Source organism: Protopterus annectens, chromosome 7.part0 (genome assembly GCF_019279795.1).
Source record: "Protopterus annectens isolate FY-2018-M chromosome 7.part0, PAN1.0, whole genome shotgun sequence".
NCBI classification, from domain to species: Eukaryota; Metazoa; Chordata; order Ceratodontiformes; family Protopteridae; genus Protopterus; species Protopterus annectens.
This window is the reverse complement of record NC_056739.1, coordinates 1,245,443,893-1,245,467,529: the sequence shown is the minus strand read 5'-3', so window position 1 is coordinate 1,245,467,529 and position 23,637 is coordinate 1,245,443,893. Positions and strand designations below refer to the sequence as shown.

Below are 23,637 nucleotides of genomic sequence, written 5' to 3'. Positions count from 1 at the left end.
AACCCTATGACACACCTCAAAGGGCTTACCTCTGGCATAATCCTCAACATCACGAGTAAACTTCTTAACTTTTCTTTCCTTTAGAACAGAGTCCATTTCTGAAATGTCCTTACCAAGTTTATCAATACAATTTTTATAACATGGGAGTGTTGAAAACTCCTCAAACCCTTTACTTACACTTATAACATGAGAAACTTGTTCCTCCACCTTCCTCTTATAATAACTGGTCAATATATTTACAAAAGTCATAGAAACCTGTTGTTGTGCCTCAGACCATTGGGCCAGGAGGCACTCATCTGGTTCAGCAACCATAGGTTGCAACCTTGTTCTTAATCCCCTTGGAACAATTTGACTCCATTGGTATGCCCTAAAAAGTCTAAGGTGCCAAACATTTTTCCTAAGAGTGGTAAGGTTTTTAGTCAGCTTGGTAAAGGTGGATCTACAATCCTGAAAGGGGTCCTGAACTCCAGAACCATTACTGGTATTACCTGACCCAAGGCCAAAATACCCAAATCCCCAGAGTCCGATGAAAGACCCTTTATAAGAGTTGCCAAATCCATCATTGACCAAAACAAATAATTCACAACTAAAAAGCCACTGTTCACAAATGTCAAAATGAAATTTGGTTTCTAGATTGCCATATATATTATAAAGCCTAAGTATTGGAAAGTCAATATATAATTCTAATATAATTCTCTTTACCAACACAAGGCATCAAAAAATGGCCAACATGGGTACAATAATAGCCAATAAACATCACCCCAAGCCAGGGAAAAAAAGGTTGCCTAATCTCAATAGTAATCCAAAAGCTGGTTTGTTAAAAACAGATCAACAAACCAAAAACAATTTTAATATAATGCTTCCTTGGCCCTTTAATAATCCACTTAGGCAACCTATACCTGCTACGTAACCCAAAACAGCCAAAAATAAAACCAAAATAATGACTGTGACAGTGGATAAACCTAATATAAATTTGGTCAATGGTGTTATGGCAAACAAACTCCAAAATAAATATAACCTTTAATCATATAATCATATCTGGAGTCTAGCACTCCACCCAACTAGGCAACTGTCAAAAACTGTTCAATAATACTTGGTCCACCTACTAGGTCAAAGACCCATTGATCTGGATAATTTGTTCAATGTTAGTCTAACTATTTTCAAACCCTCAAGCAAGGATCCCAGATGTAAATGAATATATATAGGCCGAGTAGCCTGTATATTGAACTAATATAAATTTGTACACAAAAAGATCACCTAATGTAGGGCTTGCAACCATATGCTCAATATTTGTTATAAAAAATAGAAAATAAAGGCACACTGTGCATAAGCTCCAACACTTGATAGTATAAGAAAAAACCTACATTGACCAATAATTTGTTGTCCACATTGGCATATATAAGCCCAAATGTTCGGGACATATAACATGATAATATTGAGTTATTAACACATGATGTGCAAACCAAAATCCAGCTTATGCAAACTCATTAGCACTGATATCAACCCCTCAGATAGAAACATAATCGACCCTCAAAAATAAGGAGTCTGTAAAATGCATCATAATATTTTTGCCCCAAAAATTGAACAAAACCTACATATCAAACATGCATCATAAACTGGATAATGTGCTAAGCATATATAAAATATTATATGTTGTCCTGACCTTCATTTAAATGAGCCGGAATACCTTAAAATAAAACCATAAATATGCAAATATCCCAAAGTGTACAAGCCCTAATGATAAATGCACATAAAGTATAAAAATATATAAATAGCAAAATCAAACTTGTACTGACTCTTGAGCGCTGATGTTAATCCTTCAGAAATAAATAAGTAGGCCTCAAAACAATTTTTTAAAGAGCCCACAACATATGCATCCAAACAGAAAAGGCACTTCAAAGAAATAAGCAGAACCTCCATTTAAATACACAACCATAAACTCAATATTGTTTTTTAACATATGTAGAAAAATGTTCTATGTCCCAATCATCTTCTGATAAAGCCAGTCCGGCCTTTGAAAGGAAACACCACCAAAAAGGAATCCTTGACTTAAACTGCAACAAAATTAGTCACTCAATAGTTGAAATAAAGCTGCCGCTATCATATAAACCACCCAGTTCCAAACCGAAGAAAAAGTGAAAGCTGTTGAAAAATGTCAATGTCCCGAACCATAATTCAAAAAAATAAATACTGCTCTGAATGAAACATTCATAAAGCAATATACTGATTCAGTTTTCAATATCTAAGTCCACTTCACCATAACCAAAGTTTAAATAATGTCCCAAAGAACAAAATATCCATAATAAAGTTAAAACCAAACTGCTAAGAATATTCTTCTAATCATATCGATCCAAGTAACTCACATTAATGAATCGAAAATGCAGTACCCGTTAAGCTGCTTGACAGAAAATAAGTTGACCAAATATTAAACTTAAAGTGACAAAAATGTTGTTTCAAAATGCACATAAACGTAGAGCCTCACAATCTTGTAGTAGTTCCTATTCTCGTATCCAACCAAGTGAATTAAAATGAAGACGCTGCAAACCGCATGGAACTTCAGACAGAGGATGGCCACACCAGAGAAGCCATCAGCAGGAAACGGAAGAGATCAACCAACAACGAAATACCTGCACGTATGGCTGGTGCACGGCTATACCATATGAGCAGCAAAAAGAAAAAAGCCAGCACCCAACATCCTCATGTGGCCTTGTTTAACAAAATAATTTTATTCCATGACCAAAAAGGTCAAAATACTATTCCATAGTAACCAGTATGGTTATACCGGTTTCAGCAAAAGCCTTCTTCAGCAACCACACTTCAAAAAAGTGAAAAAATGACTTAATCATTCACATATCCTTTATACGTAATCTGATAGCGCCCTCTAGTGTACACAAAGAATACTAACATATTAATACATATATGAATAATATAAATATATATATATTTTCATATATCAAAAGTAACTAACTATACAAGAAAAGAACAATATTCCACTACAAATTTACATTTTTTTATAAAATACATTCAAAATTGGTCATTCAACCCAGGTGAGAACAAGGCTCCCAATTTAATTATCCACATTTTTTCTTTATTTGTTAATAATTCATGTAATACATGAGCCTTATTGTTCCTAGACCTGATACGGTCAATAACTATGAAGCTGAAAGACCCGATCGAATGTTTGAGCATATGTTTAAATAGAGAACACAAACCCTTTTTATTTTTAATGTCACTTAAATGTTCCCCGACCCTTGTTTTAAAGGGTCAGGACGTTTGTCCTACATAAAATGCCCGACAGCTACATTGGGCTAAATAAATAACCCAACTAGTACTGCAATTATGTTCTAATGATGCTAGCTTTAGAAGAGCTGTTTAAGAAGGAAAGAAGGAAGGAGGAAGGAAGCAGCCATGATGGAAATCTGCGGCCATGTTGGAAATCCTTGGCAACTAAGCAGCCACTGCTGGCTCACCAGTCCTGAGAGAAAGAAGGCAACCCAGTCTGCTGTGCAACTGCTGCCTGTTGGTTATCCAAGGCAGTGTAGAAGCAGAAGCAATACGTAAGGATTTAGTGCCTTTGCCTGCCATACAGCAGTGTGCACCACAGTGTCGTTAAATATGTATGTGGAAGCAGGCAGTTACCATAGGTCCCAGCAATGCAAGCCTTGCTTCAGCAGGAAGTGTCCATTGCTACCCAGGAGAGCATGGTAGAGCAGGAATATTCCACCCACCAGAATGACAATGCACTACTATCCATCTTTCATCCACTCAATAGCAAATATCACTAAGATGTGAAAATGAATGGTATAATCAGTCAGTGGAGGAGGGTGAGGGTGAGTTAGGAGTAGATATAAAATAAAGAAAAAAAAGAGTTGTGGAGGGAGTACTTTTTATGGGGCACTTATTTCAAATGAGTCAAATTTAACTGGAGATTTTAATAATGCACTATGCTAAGATAAGTAATTTCTAATTGCAGGAGGTGTAAACTATTGTTTTATTAGGGTATTCAGCTAATTACATGCAAATGTGTATATTAGGTCATATGAGCTTCTCAGGCAGCCACAGTGGTGCATCGTTTAGAAGTGTCACCTCATAGCAAGAGGTTCTCTGGTTTGATTCTTGGCTGGGATGCCTTCTGTGCTGAGTCTGCATGTCCTCCCTGCAGTTGGGAGGGGTTTCTTCTGGGTGCTCTGGTTTCCTCCCACATCCCAAAGACGTTCTACAAGTAGATTGGACACTCTAAACTGGCCCTAGGTGAGTGTGTGTGGATGTGTGTGTACCTTCTCTGGAAAGGTGGGCACTGGGCTGGCAACTTGACACAGTAAAACTCCACTTGCAGTCGTTCTGCTGACAGTTGTTCCACTGTGGTGACCCCAATGGGAAAAGCTGAAAGGAGATCACCTTCCGTGAAGGTATGTCCTTCAGGGTGATAGACTTATTGGAGTATAACCAGTGAAGTCTACATTGTTTTGTTTACAGGAATAATTACAAGTTCTGCTTGTTTGTTAAATGGAAAATATTTAGTTTATCCTCATCAGCAGTGTCATTGCTATGGCAGCCTATTTTACTGGCAGAAGACAAGTCCACAATGATAGATATTGTGTAAATTAAAATGCTTTTCCCCAATATACTGTGTGTATAGTGAAAGGAAATGTGCAAGGCCAAACAGCAGTTTTCAAAATAATATGCTTGCTTTGCAAAAGCAGTTATGTTCAGCTTAGATATTAATAACATATAGCTGTGGGCAATACTGTAAATGCATCCTGTTATAGAAAAAAAGGAAGTTGATGCAGAATTAAATAAATAAAATGCAGATAGGTCAAGTGACACAAAGATGATGTGGAGAAACTTTTGTAAAGTCTTCAGCTACAGCAAGGACCAAAAAAGGGCATGAAATAACCATGGACTTTTTCATGACACAGACAGAAACCAGAAGAACAAGTCACAAGGACATTAAAAATAACATTGGTTGAAAAGAGTATATAAACTGGACAGTATGTTTCATTTAGGGGTGACGTCTTAGACTAAGTGTGCTTTAGTCTATTCATCTGTCTAGCTGTGTTATAATAGAATTGAAATAGCTCTGACAGAATTAACTGTTTGGCAAGAATTTGTTCTGAGACAAAGTATAACAGATACAGTAGTACGGAGTTTGTCTGGTCTACTTTTGGACATTTTCTTCAGTGGTGACATTTCTTCACACAACCCCTCACCCCCCAAACCATGAAAGTTTCACAGAACTGTTAATCGAAGGAAGCTGCAGCACATTATTTTCCTCATGGAGAGCAGTATTTCTGATAGTTAGCAAACTGAAATTTATTTCCAAAGTAGCAGCATCCCTCTCCCAAGGATAGACACTGAAGACTGTCTTAGCTGCCAAGTATGAACCCCCCCCAAACACACACACACAACTACACCAAGTTAACAACATGAACTTAACACTGAGGTAGTTCCAGAGATGCCAGACAACATAATATAATCTTCAGATTTTCTTAGCTACTGTATCGAAAACAATCTGATTTAAAGAATTCCTAGATGCCATTTAGACATTGTTTGACTAACTCTTTAAATACTGTATTAGAGTCTTCCAGATGGATACAGCCAGGTTATAACTCAAACCCTGTACTCTGTCCTATTCTTTCTTATCTGCTCTAGTACAAGAGGTCATACCTCTCAACCCAAATAGGAACAAAAGCCCTTGAAAAGAAGGAGCACCCAGCCAAAAATCTGGAAATTTAATTAGCATAAAACTTGAATGCCAGATGGCATATAATTCTTCATGCTTTCTGTAGGAGTGTGGAATACTACTCAGGTATACATTTAAAGATCAGAGAGTGACAAAATTGGGGGGTATAAGCAAATTATCAAAGAGGCAGTGCAGAATCTCTATCTAATGAACTGTATTCCAAAATTCTACCATACAAGGTCATTTATATTTCCTTCAGGAAAAAAGAAGTTGCAAGATGCACATCCTCTTTCTTTAAATTATTGGTGCCATTAGTATATTTTTCATGTAGTGTGGTTTTCTGTGCCCAAAACTGCTTCCGTCTTCACATATGATGAGGGGAGAGATACAGAAAGTTGTGTGAAACGGTAAATCAAGCTTGAAAATTGGGACCTACCTCTAAAAATAGGGGCATCCTGTTCAGGGGTAAATCAGGTCTGAAATTAGGAATGTTCCCCTAAAATAGGGGCAGTTGGGAGGTCTGTAAAAGGTTCTGTTAGTCATAATACTTATTATCCTGCTAATGCCTCACATGCTGAAGCCCCAAGCTTTAGGTAATGGTCACTTTATCCACCCTTACTAAGCTGGCAGTACCTCTACCATGTCATATTACCTCCCAGTGACTTCATTTCTCTTCTGAATAATGGAAAGGGCCTCATTAGAATGTAACTGTACACCAGCCTTAAAAGGTTCTCGTCAGTGAATGTGACATTGTTTCTAATTTGTATGTGTCAAGTATCTATGTGACAGTTTATCCTGTCCAAGTCGTATGAAGCTAAAAGACATCATTCACTTCCTAGAGAATGGTGTGTATGATTCTGAAGGAACCAAACATCCTGGTGTGGTTAAAGTACACTGAAACAAAACTCACCGAATGTTGCTTTACTGAACTCATTAAGTCAAAATTAGTTTTCCGTTTTGAAAACCTGTTTTACTTAATGACAGAAGTAGTGTTTTCTGTCTGTCTTGAGCAAGAAACTGTGCCCACATACCCGTAGTATAACCACCATCTCCCATTTGGTCACATTTTCCTTAGGGTTCCCAGTAATCAAATGGTCTGCTTTCGCAATCTGAACAAAATCCTGACTGAAAATGTTAAAGCAATATTAGAAGCAGCATAGAGTTCTGTAGTTTAGTATGCAGAGAATTCTGGGGCTTTGATAGAGATCTGTCAAGAGAGTCTGTTTCATGCCTTAAATTCAATGTCTCTGTTCTGTGTTTAACCTACAGCTCATACAGCATGTCCAGGATGACATGATCATATTGTTCTTATAACAAAATGTTAAGATCAAGAAGCATAGTGCCATTCTAAGGCAGGGAACCTGGGAGACACCATGATTACCCTGACAGAATATTATTAACTTTGTAAGTTGGATAGTACAAATATGGAGCCAGAGTTTTTTTCCCCTGAAATGTCTATGATGGCCTGTCATCCTGCACCATTTTTAGGTTCATAGGTAGTTACTAGCCATTAAGGAGCCTAGTCCAAATTGGCCTGCTAATGTGATTTGCACAAGGTCATGCAGTAGGCAAATGAAGGAAGAAGGATTCAAGCCCAGTTCCCTTCAAACAGGAGCAACTTCTTAGCACATCAGTGCTCCAATCCATTGCACTTACTGCTAGACAAATCTCATGTTGCAGTGGCTAGGAATTTAACCCAGGCCTCCCAAGTGGCAGGTGAAAATTCTACAACTGAACCACAAATGCATATATTTATATGTTGTGTAGCCCAGCCTATCATTCATCTGAACTGTTATCTTTACAGTAGCATAATGAGCTGGGATAGTATTTTACAGGTAAAGTGTTAAGTCTTTGTCATTATACCAAACAGAAGCACTCAGTAGATGTCCAGCTGGACAGAAGAACAGAATCCTTTATAGGTGAAGTTTCTCACAGTTGTCTTCTGCACCATTGTGTAATTACTTGAATTGCAGTCCACACCATTCTTACTGTAATTGAACTCTTGCCCATCAAGACTGAGATTGCCCTACTTAGAAGTTCAGGTCCCCTTAATTCCCCAAGTGTTTGTTTACTCCTGCTTCCCAAGTGTCTTTAAGCCTTGATAATCCACCATCCATAAGAAGGTTAACACAGAAGCTGCTGACGTGATAATCTGTTGACCAATTGCTGCTATTCCATACTTTGGCTTAGTGCTGTTTGGTCAAAAATGGAACAATGACTCTTGTTTCTTTATCTGTGTTAACAATAGTAACATCAGGGTCTCTGAATGTTGGGGTAAGGATGTATTCTGTTATTCTAGAGGTGAAGTAACTCCATCTTAGTGTATTAAGAGTCTTGGGGGTATGGAGCACAGACCCTTTATATAGGTGAAAAGGACTTTATTCTTAATTCTTCATTTTGTAATAGTTTTTCAGGTATGTGGAATGTGATATCAAATCAGTTGATTAGTTGACATGTAACTCTTTTAATTTACTGTTTCAAGTGAAGGTTATTCAAAAAGTGGTGACAGTACAGCTTAGGGATTGTTTGTCAGCCCTTTTGTTCATGGATTCCCTTTGGTCTGGTTTTGATGACAACATAATACTGAAACCATTAACTTGGTGGTTATAAAGTATATCCATCAAGCGAAGGCTAGCAGATGTTTCTCCATCTTGGTCCATATGGATGTTACAGTGTTACTGGATTAATTTAACCATGACTTTGGAATTTTTGACTAATTGTTTGAAGTCCAGGACCTGACCATTTGATATAGTACTAATATGAAGTTAAAGCAAAAAAAAAAAATCTGCCCTTCTACAGGTGTGATTCAAAATTGTAACCAAAAATATAAAAAAGAATTTTAATATTTAGTCATTGTTAGAAACATCTATTAATAACTCCAGCGAGAGAGAAGTACTTAAGAACAAGAGCACCTATTCTTCTAATAACTGCAAGCAATATTGATTTCTAATGCTCCCCATTCTTTTGTTAGAACTGTAGGGTCAGTCACAAGGCTCCTGGTTAGTTCAGCTGTTTTTCAAGCACTGTGGTTTGTAAAGCATCTTGTATTTCATGCCACGCTATCTATGTCGTTAGGACTGCTAAGTCATTCAACAAAAGAATGTATGAACATAGTTATGCCATTTGTAAAATATACAGAAAAAATACATTATATAAACATTCATTTGCATGCAGTATCTTTTAAATATTTTTATTTTACATATTTAATGCTTGAATGCAAATGTAGCAATGGGACTGGCTGAGCACTTATATTTTAAGAATGATTTAAAGAATTACTCTGTTCAGCATGAATTTCAGTGGAACTCTCTTATTAATAAAAGGAGTTACAATAGGTATATAACTGTTCACTATTAATCCTTATATTGTCCAAAGAAGTTGAAAGCACTCAACTACATTTTTTTTTTGGGGGGGGGTTGTTATTTTTAATGAAGCCAAGTTTCCAGTCTGAGCTGAAGTTGGTGTGTTTTTTTTATAATATACATACACGTATGTAGGCCTACCATGGTATACATCCTGTCTGAAGAGCAGATCCCAGAAATAGTTTCCTATGTCAGTACTTCTCATATGCTTTGGGTTCTTGAGGTTGTATTGCAACATTACAGTGTGATAATTGTAATGCTTATGTTAGACTAACATTAAATCCATTGTGTGAAAGGCTGAATTAATGCAACATGCAGTATATTAACAAAGCTTGAGAGTCAGAATCAGGATGCTGGTGGATAAAATACTTCACAGACATAGCCACTATGTCTGTACACAAGTAATAATGCTTTAGACAGTGTATCACCAGGGGTTCCTCACATGGCCCATACAACCCCCATATTTTATTTGCCTCATGTCAAGTAGCAGAGCACATGTAAGGAAGTGTCCTGATGTATAGCACCTTATATCACCAGTGTAGTGTCCCTGTTACTTAAAGAATCTGATTATATGCTACTACATGGGCAGAGGCCTCCATTCAGCCACTGAGGGATTGATGGAGACTCACAGGATTCATTTAACATTTATCACTCTAGATTACACTCAGTTGTATTTCCATCCCTGTCAGTGTAACAAAATACTTGTTTGTTCCTGCCTCAAAATTTGAAAGCCAAAGGGGTTGGCATAATGGTTTATGTGTTTATCTCACATATAGATGCTGCACGGTTTGAGTCTGATCTCCGGTTGTTGGCTAGGCTTGTAATAGTCTGCAGATTGATAGCATAGTATTTACAGTATCTATATTTACTTGCATTTATTGGTTTTACCTAGCAGAAATGTACTTGATTTAAGGCCCCATCATCTTTTTAGAAAACTGAAGTTTCTCAGTTATGGTAGCCTTGCAGTAAATAAGCCATTTGTCAATGAAATAGCCATGCTGCTGTATCTATTTCATTGCAGAAAGAAGTTATAAGTTTTATTTTGATGTATCTAGCAGCTATTACTTAGTGCAATGCAAAATAGCCCTCTTCTCATGCACTCATGGCATCCCTCTAGTATACTGACTATTAACAGACTTCTTAATACTTATTTTGTATTTTTGATCCATCTGACCTAGTAAAGACTCACTGCTTAGTATGAGTTTGGAATATTTCATGCTATATTTTTTAATCTATCTCTACCATTTTTTTCATGTCTCTTATTTCTTTTTAGGCATCCATTGTGACAACATGTGCATGCAGGATCGCTGGGGCCCAAACTGTTCCATTGCTTGTAACTGTGAAAATGGAGGATCCTGTTCCCCTGAAGATGGGACATGTGCATGTGCACCTGGGTACAGAGGAACAACCTGCAAGAAAGGTAAGCTGTTATTGAAGTTTCTCAAAAAAACTTACATACAGTAAAAATATTTTTGAACTACCATTTGTACTGTATATTATTCTCTCTCCTGTCTTCTAAGCAGTGTACAAATCCATTAAAATAAAATACCATATGGACTTCTTGAAAGTATATGACAACCTAGCAAAATGATAGCTTGTACATCACCATACTTCTGTGAAGTGAGTTCAATGTCAAATGGTCAGCGAGATTAAAAATCCAACATGCTGTGTAGCAACACAGTTTGGACAGTCATATTCTTTGTGAGTGTTATTTAAACTGGCATGGTAGATCTTCTTAAAAGCAAATGCATCATTTAGCATTTGTAATTGGGAGGGTCTTTCTCAGCATATCTTATTTGATTAATGGAGGGCGTAAACCCTACAACAAAACAATGAAAGAGCCACCTTAATATGCAAAGGATCTTCTGCAAAAAAATATGAGACCATCGATGTACCTATGATTGCAAAAAGTTTTTGTTTTTTTACCCCAGTTATGATACTTGCATGTTAATCATTCATCTTCATGACCAAAGGGACTATATCATGGGATTACTTACATGAGCATCTAACAGTACATGTGTTTGTGCTATGTACAAGCATTATAAAGCTCTTATCTTAAGATAAATGCAAGCTCTACAATAATTGTGTATCTTGGGTTTTAAAACTCACCAAATAATGTGCAATGTCCTGCAATGCTTCTGCAGTTCCATTAATCTCCACCTGATGGGGATCTTCATAAAGCACTTTTATATAGGCATAAAACTGATGAGTAATGGTTTGATGGCAGTGGGCCTCAAGAATTTTTATCAGATCGATAATTGGATCATACATTTTATTACACGGTGTAATTGTTTAGATGTTCAATCCGGTTAAACTGTAAATTATCTTTTAAAAGTCCAGATTTGCTCAGAAAAGAAAACATAAAATTTCTAATACCTTCACAATGCCATGTCTTACTCTGTTCATGCCTTACATTTTTTTTTAGCTGAAGCAGCAGATTTTTTTCTGCTAGCCTGCAGAAGGCTGTTCAGAGATGCTATAATACTTATATTCATGCAAAACTTTAAATCCTATAATCCTCCATAATGTCAGGAAAAAATCACCAACCTTACACCACTATGGAGTTTAACAAAAAATACATTGTAGCAGAAGGGTAGAGAGCTCCATTTTACATTGAGGGACAAAGCCGTGACTATGTCCATGTTGGAGTAGCTCCTGTGGCACCTATTAATCTAATGAGGGAGAGGAAGGAGCCTTTGCTTTCTTGCCATTTTAAAGTGGACGGGTTTGAGGTAATGTGCCTGCAAGGGCAGATCTCTTTTAAGAAGCTTAATGGAGACTAAAGCTCAGAACCACCACTGGACTGGATGAGTGGGTGTACCTAGGAGGCAGTCGTGGCCTAGAGCTCAGGCCAAGGACAGTCCAAAGGCATGCAACATTTCCCACCTAACCTGCAAAGCTGATGTCAGTGTGTGAGGGGTTAGGGCCATATCCTATAAAGGCCAGCAGTAGCAGTGGCTCTTCAGGCCAGGTTACCTCCCATAAAAGTTCTATAGCAATGGCATGACATGTGGTGACCTCCAGCTCAGTGGAGTCACATCAAGTTAAACTTGGATTAGGATGAGTAGGTCTCCAGGAGAACCATTCTGCAGTAGGTCATCCTGCAAAATGCCCAAACAGATTAACCTACAGAAGATAAATTATAATGTTTTGGCGGACGAATGCGGTTTAAGGGAAGGCAGGAATTGAATGAGCTTTGTAATGTTCGATTAACAATAACTGTAAAGAAGATTATATGTTATGTATAATGTTTGCAACTGAAAATATGTCAATATGGTTTGTTTTCATTTATATAACTGTATGATTGCCTATGTTATAAGTAGTAATTCAATAAAGATGTTTTTTGATTAAAAAAAGAAATTTAACAAAAGAAATGAAGTAGAAGTCACTGTCAAAATATAAATTCTTTGTGGACTTCCAAGATGGCTGCACACTGATCAACAGCTTAAGTTCAGCTCTCCCAATGTAAAAACAGAAACTGGAGACAATGGCCAGTAATATTGTCAGTTTGAGTAGAATTTAGTTAGTAGCTAGTGATTAAACTGCCTGGATGCTTGCAAAGAAGAAATTAAAAGAGCCTGAAAGAAATCAACTGGAAAAGGTGAAAACACTGAACTGGGAAGAATTCTGCAGCTGTTCAGCCAATAGTAGTTCAAGACATGGCTTAAAGTAATCTAAATGAAAAAGAAAATAAGTCATATGTGCCCAAACCTGATTAAAATAAACAAAAAATTAAAGAAGGAGTATATCAACTCATATAACAAAAGTCTGGAAAAATGGATGACGTTTTAAACAGATATTTAGATGAGCTAATAAACTGCAAAAATCAGAGGTGAAGAGGAAGAAAAGGCTGGATGAGTATGAGATTGTTCAAGAAGAGATGTTTAAAAAATGGTAGCATCAGAGGAAGGAGCACATTGGGAAAATCTGAGATTTTCTGCTGTACCAGAGAAACTGGAAGGTAGAGATTGTATTAATTTTATGAAGGCACAAATAAGCAACTGGACTGGTATTCCAGAGCAGGAATTTTTGGTTGAAATGGCACACCAGGTGTATGCTCCAAATCTGGCCACAAGAAAGCAGCCAAGATCTTCATTAGTAAAGATGCAGACCTACCAGCAGAACGAGTTGATCCTGACAAAACTATGGCTAAAGGACAAAGCATTAACAATTGGAGAAAGTAGAGTGTTTGTGGAAAATGATTATTCACTGTCAACCAGGCAGAACAGAAACAAATCTATTCCAGTAATCAGCGAATGTCAAGAGGCAGGTGTGAGATTCAAGCTGCTGTATTCAGCTGTCTTCAGAATATTATTTCCTGAAGGATCAAAGTCATTTTTTTCTCAAATATATATTTTTTTATTTTCAATTAAAATAACATTTAAATAATATTTTTAAATATCATTTTAAACAACTATATACAATATTTACAATAGCCTGACTTTCAATTATATACACTGCATGTTATTAAATATAGAATTAACATAAATAAATTATTTATTTGTTTTAAATTTAATTTAAATTTAAAACATTAATAAAATATTGATTATTGCAGAGTGTCCAACAAAGATATAACTTTCTTCCAAGGATTATTTACCAATGGCCTGGGATAGAATCGCAGTTCTTTGATTTTTATTTCCATCAATGCAATTGTCTTCAGTAAAGTATAGAATTCTTCCAAGGTCGGGGGTGTATTTGAATTCTACCTTCTGGTTACGCATTTCCAACATATAGCAAGTATTGTCCATAACAAATACATATTTGTCTTATTCAGGTAGGGACCTTCATTACATTTATCAATACTTCAGTTAAGGTAAAGGATTCATTAAATAAAGTTTGTAAAAATGATTGATTCCATTCCAATATGATTTAATTTTATTACATTCATAAAAATATGAATCCAGTCTGCTTTATTTGTCTTTTCACATCTCCAGCAAAAATCATTTTTAGTAGTACTGATCTTTTTAATTCTATCCGGTGTTAAAATGCTCAATGTAAGTATTTCCAATTAAATATTTTCCAGTACTGTGTGTTAGAGGTGTAATTAACTGATAGTAAGATGTTACTTTTAATTTCTTCTGTTAACTGCAATGACTGACCTTTTGTTAAGAACTGCCAGTATGATGGTTTGGGAATTGTTTTATATGTTATTAACTCTTTATATAGATTTGAAATGGAATTTTTCTTTTCACAACTATTATATATAAATTCATGCAGAAAACTTATTAGATTTGGAATATCTTTAAATGAGGAATTATTAATTAATCTGCATAAATCTTGAGTGTACATTAGAATGCTTTGTAAGGTTAACCAGTCCTGTGTTGGAATATTGTAAGCAGTTTTTATCATATGTATATCTAAAACATTTAATTCATTTACACGTTTAATTCATTTACACATTGAAACCAGCATAAGAATCCATTTGTTCCCAGGAGGTTATTGTTTCCCTATATATTTTGTGAGGAAAGTTCTTAGTGATGGTAAATGGGGTTAAAAGCTCAAAACAAAGTTTTAGATCTATGAATTGATAAGTTTCCTAAAAGAACTGATGTAATGATTAATCAGTGTTGTTTTAGAAGGTTTTGTTATATTATATTGTATACTTATGCATAGTATGTACCAGGGTTTGTTTGATTTGTCTACTATTAACATTTTTTTAACAGATTAAATTCATTTGTTAATATAGCTTTGTTAATTCTTTCCAGTTGGCAAAATAATTTGGGTTTATCCAATCTATTGTAGTTTTAAACACAGATGCTTTTATATAGGTTTCTATTTCTGGGAAGTTCAAGCCTCCTTGTTTCCAGGGTCTAATGTGATGAGTTAGAAGTACTCTATTGTTTTTGGGATACCATACAAATTTTATTAAACATGATTTTATTTCTTTAAGAATGCATCTTTCAGGAATTTAACTGTATTGCTAATGTTACATATAGTATTTTGGCAATAAGACCATTTTTATTAATTGCAATCTGTCTTCAAAAGTTAATATAATTTTGTTCCACTTTTCTATATATATTTTTATTGTTTCAATAATGTTTTTATAATTTATTAATATTGTTTAGTTTATATTTTTGCATAACACTATTCCTAAATAATTCAGCATAAGTTCTTGTTTTCCTATGATGGATTTATCTGTAACTTGTAGGTCTTTTTTCTTATTTAAAATAGAAATTTTGATTTTGATATATTAAAGTGTAGACCTGAAATCTTATAAAATGTCTCCATTACGTCTTCTAGCTCTCCTAATGACTCTCTGGAGTTTGATAGGGTTAATAAAATATCATCAGCAAAAAGCATTATTTTTGATATGTACTGGTCATAGACTTCTGTTCCTTTTATTCTTGGATTATTGAGTATTATTTCTGCAAGTATTTCTATAGCCAAATCAAATAAAATAGGATATGGATGGATTCTGAGGTGAAAGGACCTAATTTAATGTAGGCTAAGTTATTAATATATATGTTTTTTAGTAATAAGATGAGGGGAGGAGGAAATTCAAATAATGCTAAAGTTTTAAATGTATATTCCCAGTTGAGGGAATCAAAGGTTTTTTCTATGTCTAATCCGATTGCACGTGTTTCTTTGTCTTTTTATTCACATATTCTATAAGACTAAGTATCCTTTTAATATTATCATGTGTGTGCCTGTTATATAAAAATCCAGAATGATCATTATTAATTGTCTTTGAAAGTGGGATTTTCATTCTGTTAGCTAGGATTGACAGGAATATTTTGTAATCATTATTCAGTAATGATATAGGTCTGTATGAGTTGCAAAGGTCTGATGGTTTATTATCTTTTAAAATTGGTGTTATGAGAGAATATTTCCATGAGGGGGTTATTTTTGCTTCTGACTGGACTTCTAGTAAAGTTTTATGAAAAAGGGAGATTACTGTTGAAGGGAAGAGTTTGTACATTTCCATAATTATACCATCTATCCCTGGAGCTTTGTTAGATTTACTTTCTTTTATCTTGTCAACAATTTCTTTGTAGGATATAGGTTTTTGTAGGTCTAGTTTTAAGTTTTTGGGAATTTTTTTATATTGATAAGGTTTGTATCTAAGTTTATTTGGTTGGTATCTAAATCTTCTTTTTTGAAGTGTTCCATATAATGAAACTGAAATGCTTCAAGGATGTCTCCTATATCTAATACTTTTTCCCCTTTCATTTCATGATGCATGCTACTAATATTATTTGCTTTAGATTGTATTTTAATTCTTGTAGATACATTATGTAGATATCTGGGGGAGGTGGCTAATGGGTTTATTTTAAATTTTCCAAGGCTAGACAAGTTTTGTGTGTTAGAATTTCATTAATTTTATATTTAATTCCTCTATTTTTTTTTTACATCTGGAAAATTCTGATTTTTTTTTTAGATTTTGCTGTCAAGAGTCTGGTTTGCAAGTCTAATGATTCAGATTCCCACTCTCTAACTTTGCTTTTGTACCAGCTAAGGGTCTTACTAAATAAATATGCTTTTATGCTTTTAATGAGTCCCAAACCATGACTCTACTGATTTCTACTGTATTATTAATTTCAAGACATAATTGTAGTTATTTCAACATCCAGGGTCTGAATTCTTTAATTTTCATGATATATGATGGAATTCTAGTTGAGAGGATTAAAGGTTTAAACTCTATTTGGAGCTTCATTATCAGAGAGTCATGATCTGAGAAAGGGCATGGAACTACTGAGAAGTTGAGGACTTTTGTTTGTAAATCTTGAACTATGAATAATTTGTCTATTCTGGTTTGTGTTCCAAATTTATGGTCTTTATGGGAAAATAATAAGGATTTATCATCTTTTACTTTAAAAGTGTCAATTAAATGAAATGAATCAATCCATTTTTTAAGGATTTTGAAATAGTTGCTATGTGAAAAGACTTCTTGGTGGTTTCAGAAGCTTCTAAGGTATAAGTCTCCTCCCAGTATAAGATTTCCTTTATAATTGTTGGAAATAAAATCTAGGTGTTTTTTAACCATTCCTGCTCCAATTCCTGGGAACCAATATAGATTATCTAAGGTCCATATTCTGTTATTAAATTTAATTATAACAAAAGTAGACCTTCTTTCTCTTCATATTTATAAATAACTTTTGGAGTGATTATGTTTTTCTTCCAGAGAATTGATACTCCTTTTGTCTTTGCTCTATAGGAGGATTGAGCTAAGACTGTATAGTCCTTAGGGTTCCAAATAAAGCTATCATTAGTCTTAAAATGCATTTCCTGAAGAAATACTACTTGTGCCTTATTTAGATTTAAATATTTTAGTAAGTTTGATCTTTTATTTGCATTATTTAAGCCATTAGTATTTAATGATAAGAATGTTAAATCCATTTCAAGTTATTGTTGGAAGAAACGTTTTGCTTCTTTTTTTCTATTTTGATTATAGTAGTTATACCATATTCTCTGATAACACTTTGTTATTTTTATGTGTGTAAACTTGGGAGTGTAATTTAATGTTCTTTCTTCTTTAAGTATAAGCAGGGTAAAATTCTGATCAGGCTTTTAAAAAGTACTTCTAAAAACATTAATTCTAAAGTTTCAAATACAAGTAAATATGATTTTCCCATTAAACATGGAATTAAAGTAATTCCTAATCCAATAGATAAAGATAGATCTATTGGATTATCACTCATGCCTTTAAACAACAATATCAACTGAGCTCCATATGTTAAATTATTATATGGAAAATTTTCTTAAAAGAGATATGAAATTCTATATTATTCTATTAATGTTCTATAGTATTTTATATATCAGGATGGAATGTTAGTAGTGTGAACAATTATTATGTTGACTTAGAAAATATCCAATATTTAGTTACCCTTAAGAGATCCCAAACATGTCAGATATGTCATTTTGGATAAATTATATGCAACAGAGGAGCATACACTAAATAAGTCAACAACAAATAGATTATTACTAAAGTAATTTAACAAAAGGACTCTACAGGAGACAATGAGTGATTTCCAATGAAGTATGAATTTACTGTAGGTGTACTGTGTACCTTTACTTTCCCACTCTTCAGCTCACCAACTTCAACTTACACTTATGAAAATACAAGGCTTATCAGTGGTACCCTGACTCTGAGTATAGGTGCCCTACATTTTAGTCTGCAGTGCTTTTACATATTTATAGATTTACAAAGCAGAGTCTAAGAATGAACTATGATCACCCTGACAATTCCCATCTTGCATAGGGCACCTCCTGCTTCCAGAATGGGTAATCACATCAGGTCTAGAATGAACGTGAAGGTACCTATATGGTAATCAAGACTTACCTTAGGTAAGTATTAATCAAATAGTATTTAGAGCATCTTAGAGAGTTCTCGGGGCAGTTAAAATACTCTTAAGCCTCTCCTCCCTTGACCAAAAACAGAGATTTCCCTTCCCTTTCTTTCCCTCGTCTTAAATCAGTACTATAAAAGAAATTCAGCAATCATAGGTAAAAAGAAATAACATTCAGTAGTCTGTCTTGTACGTGACTCGCAATCCATTAAACAAGTCAGTGACTAACATCACTTTAGTAAACATTATAAAGACAGATTAGAAATAATTTCCTAGCTCTTTATAGGTTCATAGGTTCATACTAGGCTATCTGCCCTGGAGCAATTATAAGCCTAGCCCGATTCTGTATGGCTTACGCCACCCCTTGATTTGAGTATACTGTGCCCTTTTTAAGGTTTAGTTTACTGTGCCTCTGTCCAATAGTGACACGGGAGTAATCCCTGGGACAAACCTACGATCCCCCATCCACCTATCGAGATTCTTCTTGAAGAGATTCAGTGAGGTGCCCTGCCTCACATGAACTGGAATTCTATTCCAGAGCGAAGGGAGCCTCTGGGTTATGAACCTGTCCCTCCAGCAAGTTCTATTTATTTCAGTGCTGAGGTTCATGTCCCTCGAGCGTGTGGCTCTAAGGGATTTAGATTTACTGAGGTGGAGCATGTCCATTAATTCTGGATTTGACATAGCTTTGTATGTCAGGCATAGATCGCCTCGAAGTAGGCGGTATGCAACTGAGTAGAGCTGGAATTTTTTTAACCGAGCAGCATATGGCATCTGTTTGAAACCCTTGATCCTCTTGGTAAGATACTTTTGGGGTCTTTCTAATTGCTGCAGGTGTCGGGTAAGGTACATCCCAAAAAAGGCATTGTATTCTATGATGGGCCTGATAAGGGATGAATAAAGGGGCACGATTACCTCTCTTGATCTAGATGTGAAACCCTTCGTGATGAGGTGGGCTGTGTAGAAGGTCTTTCTAACCACTTTGGCAATGTGGTTTTCAAAGGAGAGATTGCTATCAACTTGGGTCCCCAGGTCCCTAATAACTTTCTCTGTACTTAATGGGTTTCCGCCTATGTGGTAATTTGTGGGCACATTGTTTTGCCAAAGGGTATGACTATACATTTTTTGGCATTTAGCTTTAAACCGTGGTGCTGGCACCAGTTATCTGTCTTTGTGAGACCTTTTTGAAGGATGTTTGTGTCAGCTGGAGAGTTGATTATGGTGCCCAGTTTGCAGTCGTCTGCAAACTTGGTGGGCCATAGTCCTCCCACGTTTGCCTGTACCTCGGAAAAGTATATACCGAACAAGAGTGGTCCCAGGGCAGAACCCTGTGGGGTGCCACTTGTGACCGGTTTCGAGTCGGACATGGCTCCAGCAACTCTCACTCTGTGGGTTCTGTCTTTGAGCCAGTTTGCGACCCATCTTGTGACATAGTGGTTTATATTTAAGCTGGATAGCTTATCTATGATGCCCGAGTGGGGTATTGTGTCAAATGCCTTTGCAAGGTCCAGATAGGCTGTGTGGACTACCTTCCCTTCATCTATGGCTTTGGTGACTGTTTCGAAGAAGTCAACCAGGTTCAAAAGGCAGGACCTGCCCTTGACAAAGCCGAACTGGGTAGGATCTAGTGTCTGTAGGTCCCCAATGTCTTTGTTTATGAGCTCCATGATGATCCTCTCCATAGCCTTGCAGACTATATCAGGCTTATGGGGCAATAGTTTCCAGGGTCCATAGAGGCTCCACCTTTGTGGAGTGGGACCACTGTTGCTGTACGCCGTTCTGTGGGCACATATCCTGTAGTGAGGCTGAGATTGTATAGCTGTTTTATTTGAGGGATTAGTTCCTCTTGGAGTTCATGTAGGACGCAACCTGGGATGCCATCTGGTCCCATGGAAGCAGTGTTTTTTGCTTTGGAGAGGGCAGCCTTCACCTGAGCATCAGAGATGTTTGGGAGGCAGCCCTCTGCTGGGATAGATACTTGCTCTTTTGGGGGGGGGGTTTGCACTGAACCTGTCTGCCAGGATATTGGCGATGTCTGTGGGTTCAGTGTATTTTTTGTCATTTAGAATCAACTCAGAACAAGTCTGGGAGTTGCATCCCAGGTTTCTAACATAACTGAAAAAGCCTTATGATTGTCTTTGGTGTCCTGTGCAATTTTTCTCTTGAAGCTGGCCTTGGAGGATTTTATGAGGGATCGTAATTTTTTGCTAGTACTGATCAGAGATGCCTTCCTTATTAGGGATTTTGCTCTATCATGTAGTAGCTTCCTCCTTCTGTTGTACAGTTTATTTATGGCAGGGGTCCACCAGACTGGACGCCTGCCTTTGGATGATTGGGTCTCAGTTTTGTTTGGGATAGCATGATCCATGCATTCCTGGAGATGTCCATAGAATGCATTTATATAGGATTCTGCAGTTTGGGCCATAGTTTCCACTGGCCCTGGGGCCTTTAAGGATTCCACTTTGGTTTTGAGAAGTGAGAAGTTCACTTTTGAGAAGTTTTTCACTGTGGTTTTCTGGGCTGGGGGTGGGGTCGAGATGTGGACATCCAGTGAAATTAATTTATGGTCTGATCTTACCAATGAGGAATATACTTCTGGTGTGGAGCATAGAGTCCCCATGTTGGTAATGATCAGGTCTAGTATGTTGTCCCCTCTTGTGGGAGTGGTGACTAGTTGTTCCATAGCATTTGAGTTTATAATTTCCAGGAACATTTGGGCTAAGGTGCTGGGGCTTGAGTAGTGCTCCCAGTCAATGTTTGGGTAGTTTAAGTCACCCAATATAATGGTGTTCGGAGAGATCTTCATGTTCTCCAATGTTTTCAGGAAAGCCGAGTGTGATTCCTGACTTTGAGAGGGTGGTCTGTAGGATGCTATAAACTGAAAAGCAGTCTTGCCCACTGTTAGTTGCACATGGATGGTTCGTGCAATGCCACTAACCTGGAGGTGTGGATATCCTTGATAAATATGGAAACTCCCCCTCCTTTTGTGATTCGGTCCTGGTTTTGGGGCCGAAAAGCATGATATGAGGTATAGCCTGGTAGTGCTGGGGTGCTCTCTGGAGCCTTGAACCAGGTTTCTGTCACTGCACAGATATCGATGTTCTCCATACTGAGGAGAGCTGTGAGTGCATGCATCTTGATGTTAAGACTTCTGGCATTTAGCAGCATTACCCTTAGTTTCTTGTTCCTTGTGCTGTCTATGGGGGTGGGTTTGACTTTTGAGCCTTGCCTAAAAAAGGCACTATGGGGGTGGCAAGAGCCTTAGCCAATATCCGAAAGCCCAGTGGTGACAGGTGCAAGCCGTCCCTAGCGAAGCAACGTGGCTTGTCGAGCATGTCATCCCAGGCTGACAGACACTGGATCCCCTTTGAATGACACCAAAATTTTAGCCAATTGTTAAAATCGATCATTTTGTCTTTGTACTGTGGCATCATTCTAGGTGAGGGTAAGATGCTGCTCAAGGTCAGGGTCATACCAGCCTGGGCTACATGATCAGAGAGCTCCTCTATGTCTCTTTTCATGTAGTCCAGGGAGGTACATCTCAGGTCATTCACACCAGCATGTACAATGACTGAGTCATATTTGTATTTGCTTTGGAGTGACCTGAGTGCTTGCGTTATGTGGCGGATCCTAGCACCTGACAGGCAGCTCACCGTGACCTTCTCTTTATTCAGCCTGGTGAGCGGGACGTCAGTGTGTCTGACAATAGAGTCACCTATTACAAGAGTATCAGGTGTGTTATTCAGCCTTAAGGGCTGTGGCTGCTTGGCACACTGATTTTGTGGGCTATGTGTTGTGCGTGTTTTGTTTTGAGGTAGCGTTTGCTTGGATGTCTGCTTTGGAGGTCTCTTTTGCTTAGGTAGATTCTTATTTAGAGCCTCCTAGTATGTTTTTGTGTATTTATGTGTTTGGTTCGCTGATGTGGTGGGACTATGTGACTGGAATTGTGTTGTGTGAGGTTACCTTCTCCTCCTGACTGGTTTCACCAGTTTTGAGATGAGAGAGCTCAGCCTCCAGTTTGGCTAAATAGTTGCATCTCTCACATATATTTGAACCTGTTTGGAGGAGGAGAGGGTTGTCTGTGTACATGAGACAGTTGTAACATTGCCTCAAAATTCCCAGATTCACCAGCTGGACTGGAGAGGAAACCATTGACTGACCTTTGGACATGCTAGAGTAATATAGGAAACTGAATTTAAGACGGACCAATAGAGGACAGGGTAATCGTAGAGAGTATAAGAGTAAGTAGTGCTTATGGTTTAATAGTGCTAACTTGTAGGATTACTTAATTGGACCAGTGAAGGGCCTTAGAATGAGAATATGATGTTTAAATTGAGAGATAGAGCAGTTCTAAGGGAAAAAGTGAAGAGCAGACTTTGTGGAGCCAGGAATAGTTTAAACCCAATTAGGCAGCTCGCTGTTGCGCTATGCTCAAAAGCGTGCAAAAACGCAAAAAGGTTTTAAGAGAGGAAGATGAAGGAGTTTTGGAATTGACCCAAAATGGCCAATAAAACTACAGTTTCAAGTCAGTAACCACTCCCACAGGGGCAGGCAGGCTGCTCAATGTTTTTCACTGCCACTGATCAACAGAGAGACTTCCCTTTAGCCCAAGCAAAAAATGGCCTCACAGAAACTTACAAACAGTTCAAGAACAACAAGCCTGTAACTGAACTTTTTTAAATCTCAGAAAAGTGGGAAAAAAGCAAGATTTTTTTTTTATATAGAGCAGATAGCTTATGGAATCAGGTTGTTAAAGTAAATTATGGTTTTAATCAGGCAGTTTCTTTTAAATTCACAAGTAATTTTGGAACATTTCAAGTGAGTTTCCAGGAATGTGTAGTCCAATGTGAGTAACTGAGTCCACTTTTCCCCATAAACATATGTCACAATTCATTAAGCTAAGCAGAATCTAACAACTGTCTGATAATCATTATAAAGACAAGAATAGTAATTTTCTAGCTCTTCAAACTTTCTAATATCGCAACATGTTGACAGTAAGTTATTTTAACTGGAAGACTAAAACATTTCAATACTTCCTTGTGAATATGCATTTTTACTTTTACTGTAGTGTCAAGAACTGTCTTTGAAATCTGTGCATTACTTCACTTCTTTCAAGTCATTCATTTTACAGTTCACATTATATTGTGTCAAAATGTCAATAGCATTTCAAGGGCACATTTAATATTTAAACTGATATTTTAAATGAATAGCTATCAGTTGCAAAGTGAGTTTATACAGTGTGAGGTAACTGCAAAAATAACATGTTGCAAAAAGTAATATGTATTCTTTCCATGTGCTCTAGATACTG

At 36.7% G+C, this 23,637-nt stretch overlaps 1 protein-coding gene across 1 annotated transcript in view; it reads left to right on the top strand.

Annotated features, from left to right (window-relative positions):
• The window catches only part of MEGF11 (multiple EGF like domains 11), a 4,956,374-nt gene that overhangs the window by 4,481,845 nt on the left and 450,892 nt on the right, over window positions 1-23,637 (top strand). Inside the window, 1 exon segment of the mRNA XM_044077861.1 lies at window positions 10,316-10,462. Within this exon segment, the coding sequence (XP_043933796.1) occupies window positions 10,316-10,462 (147 nt within the window).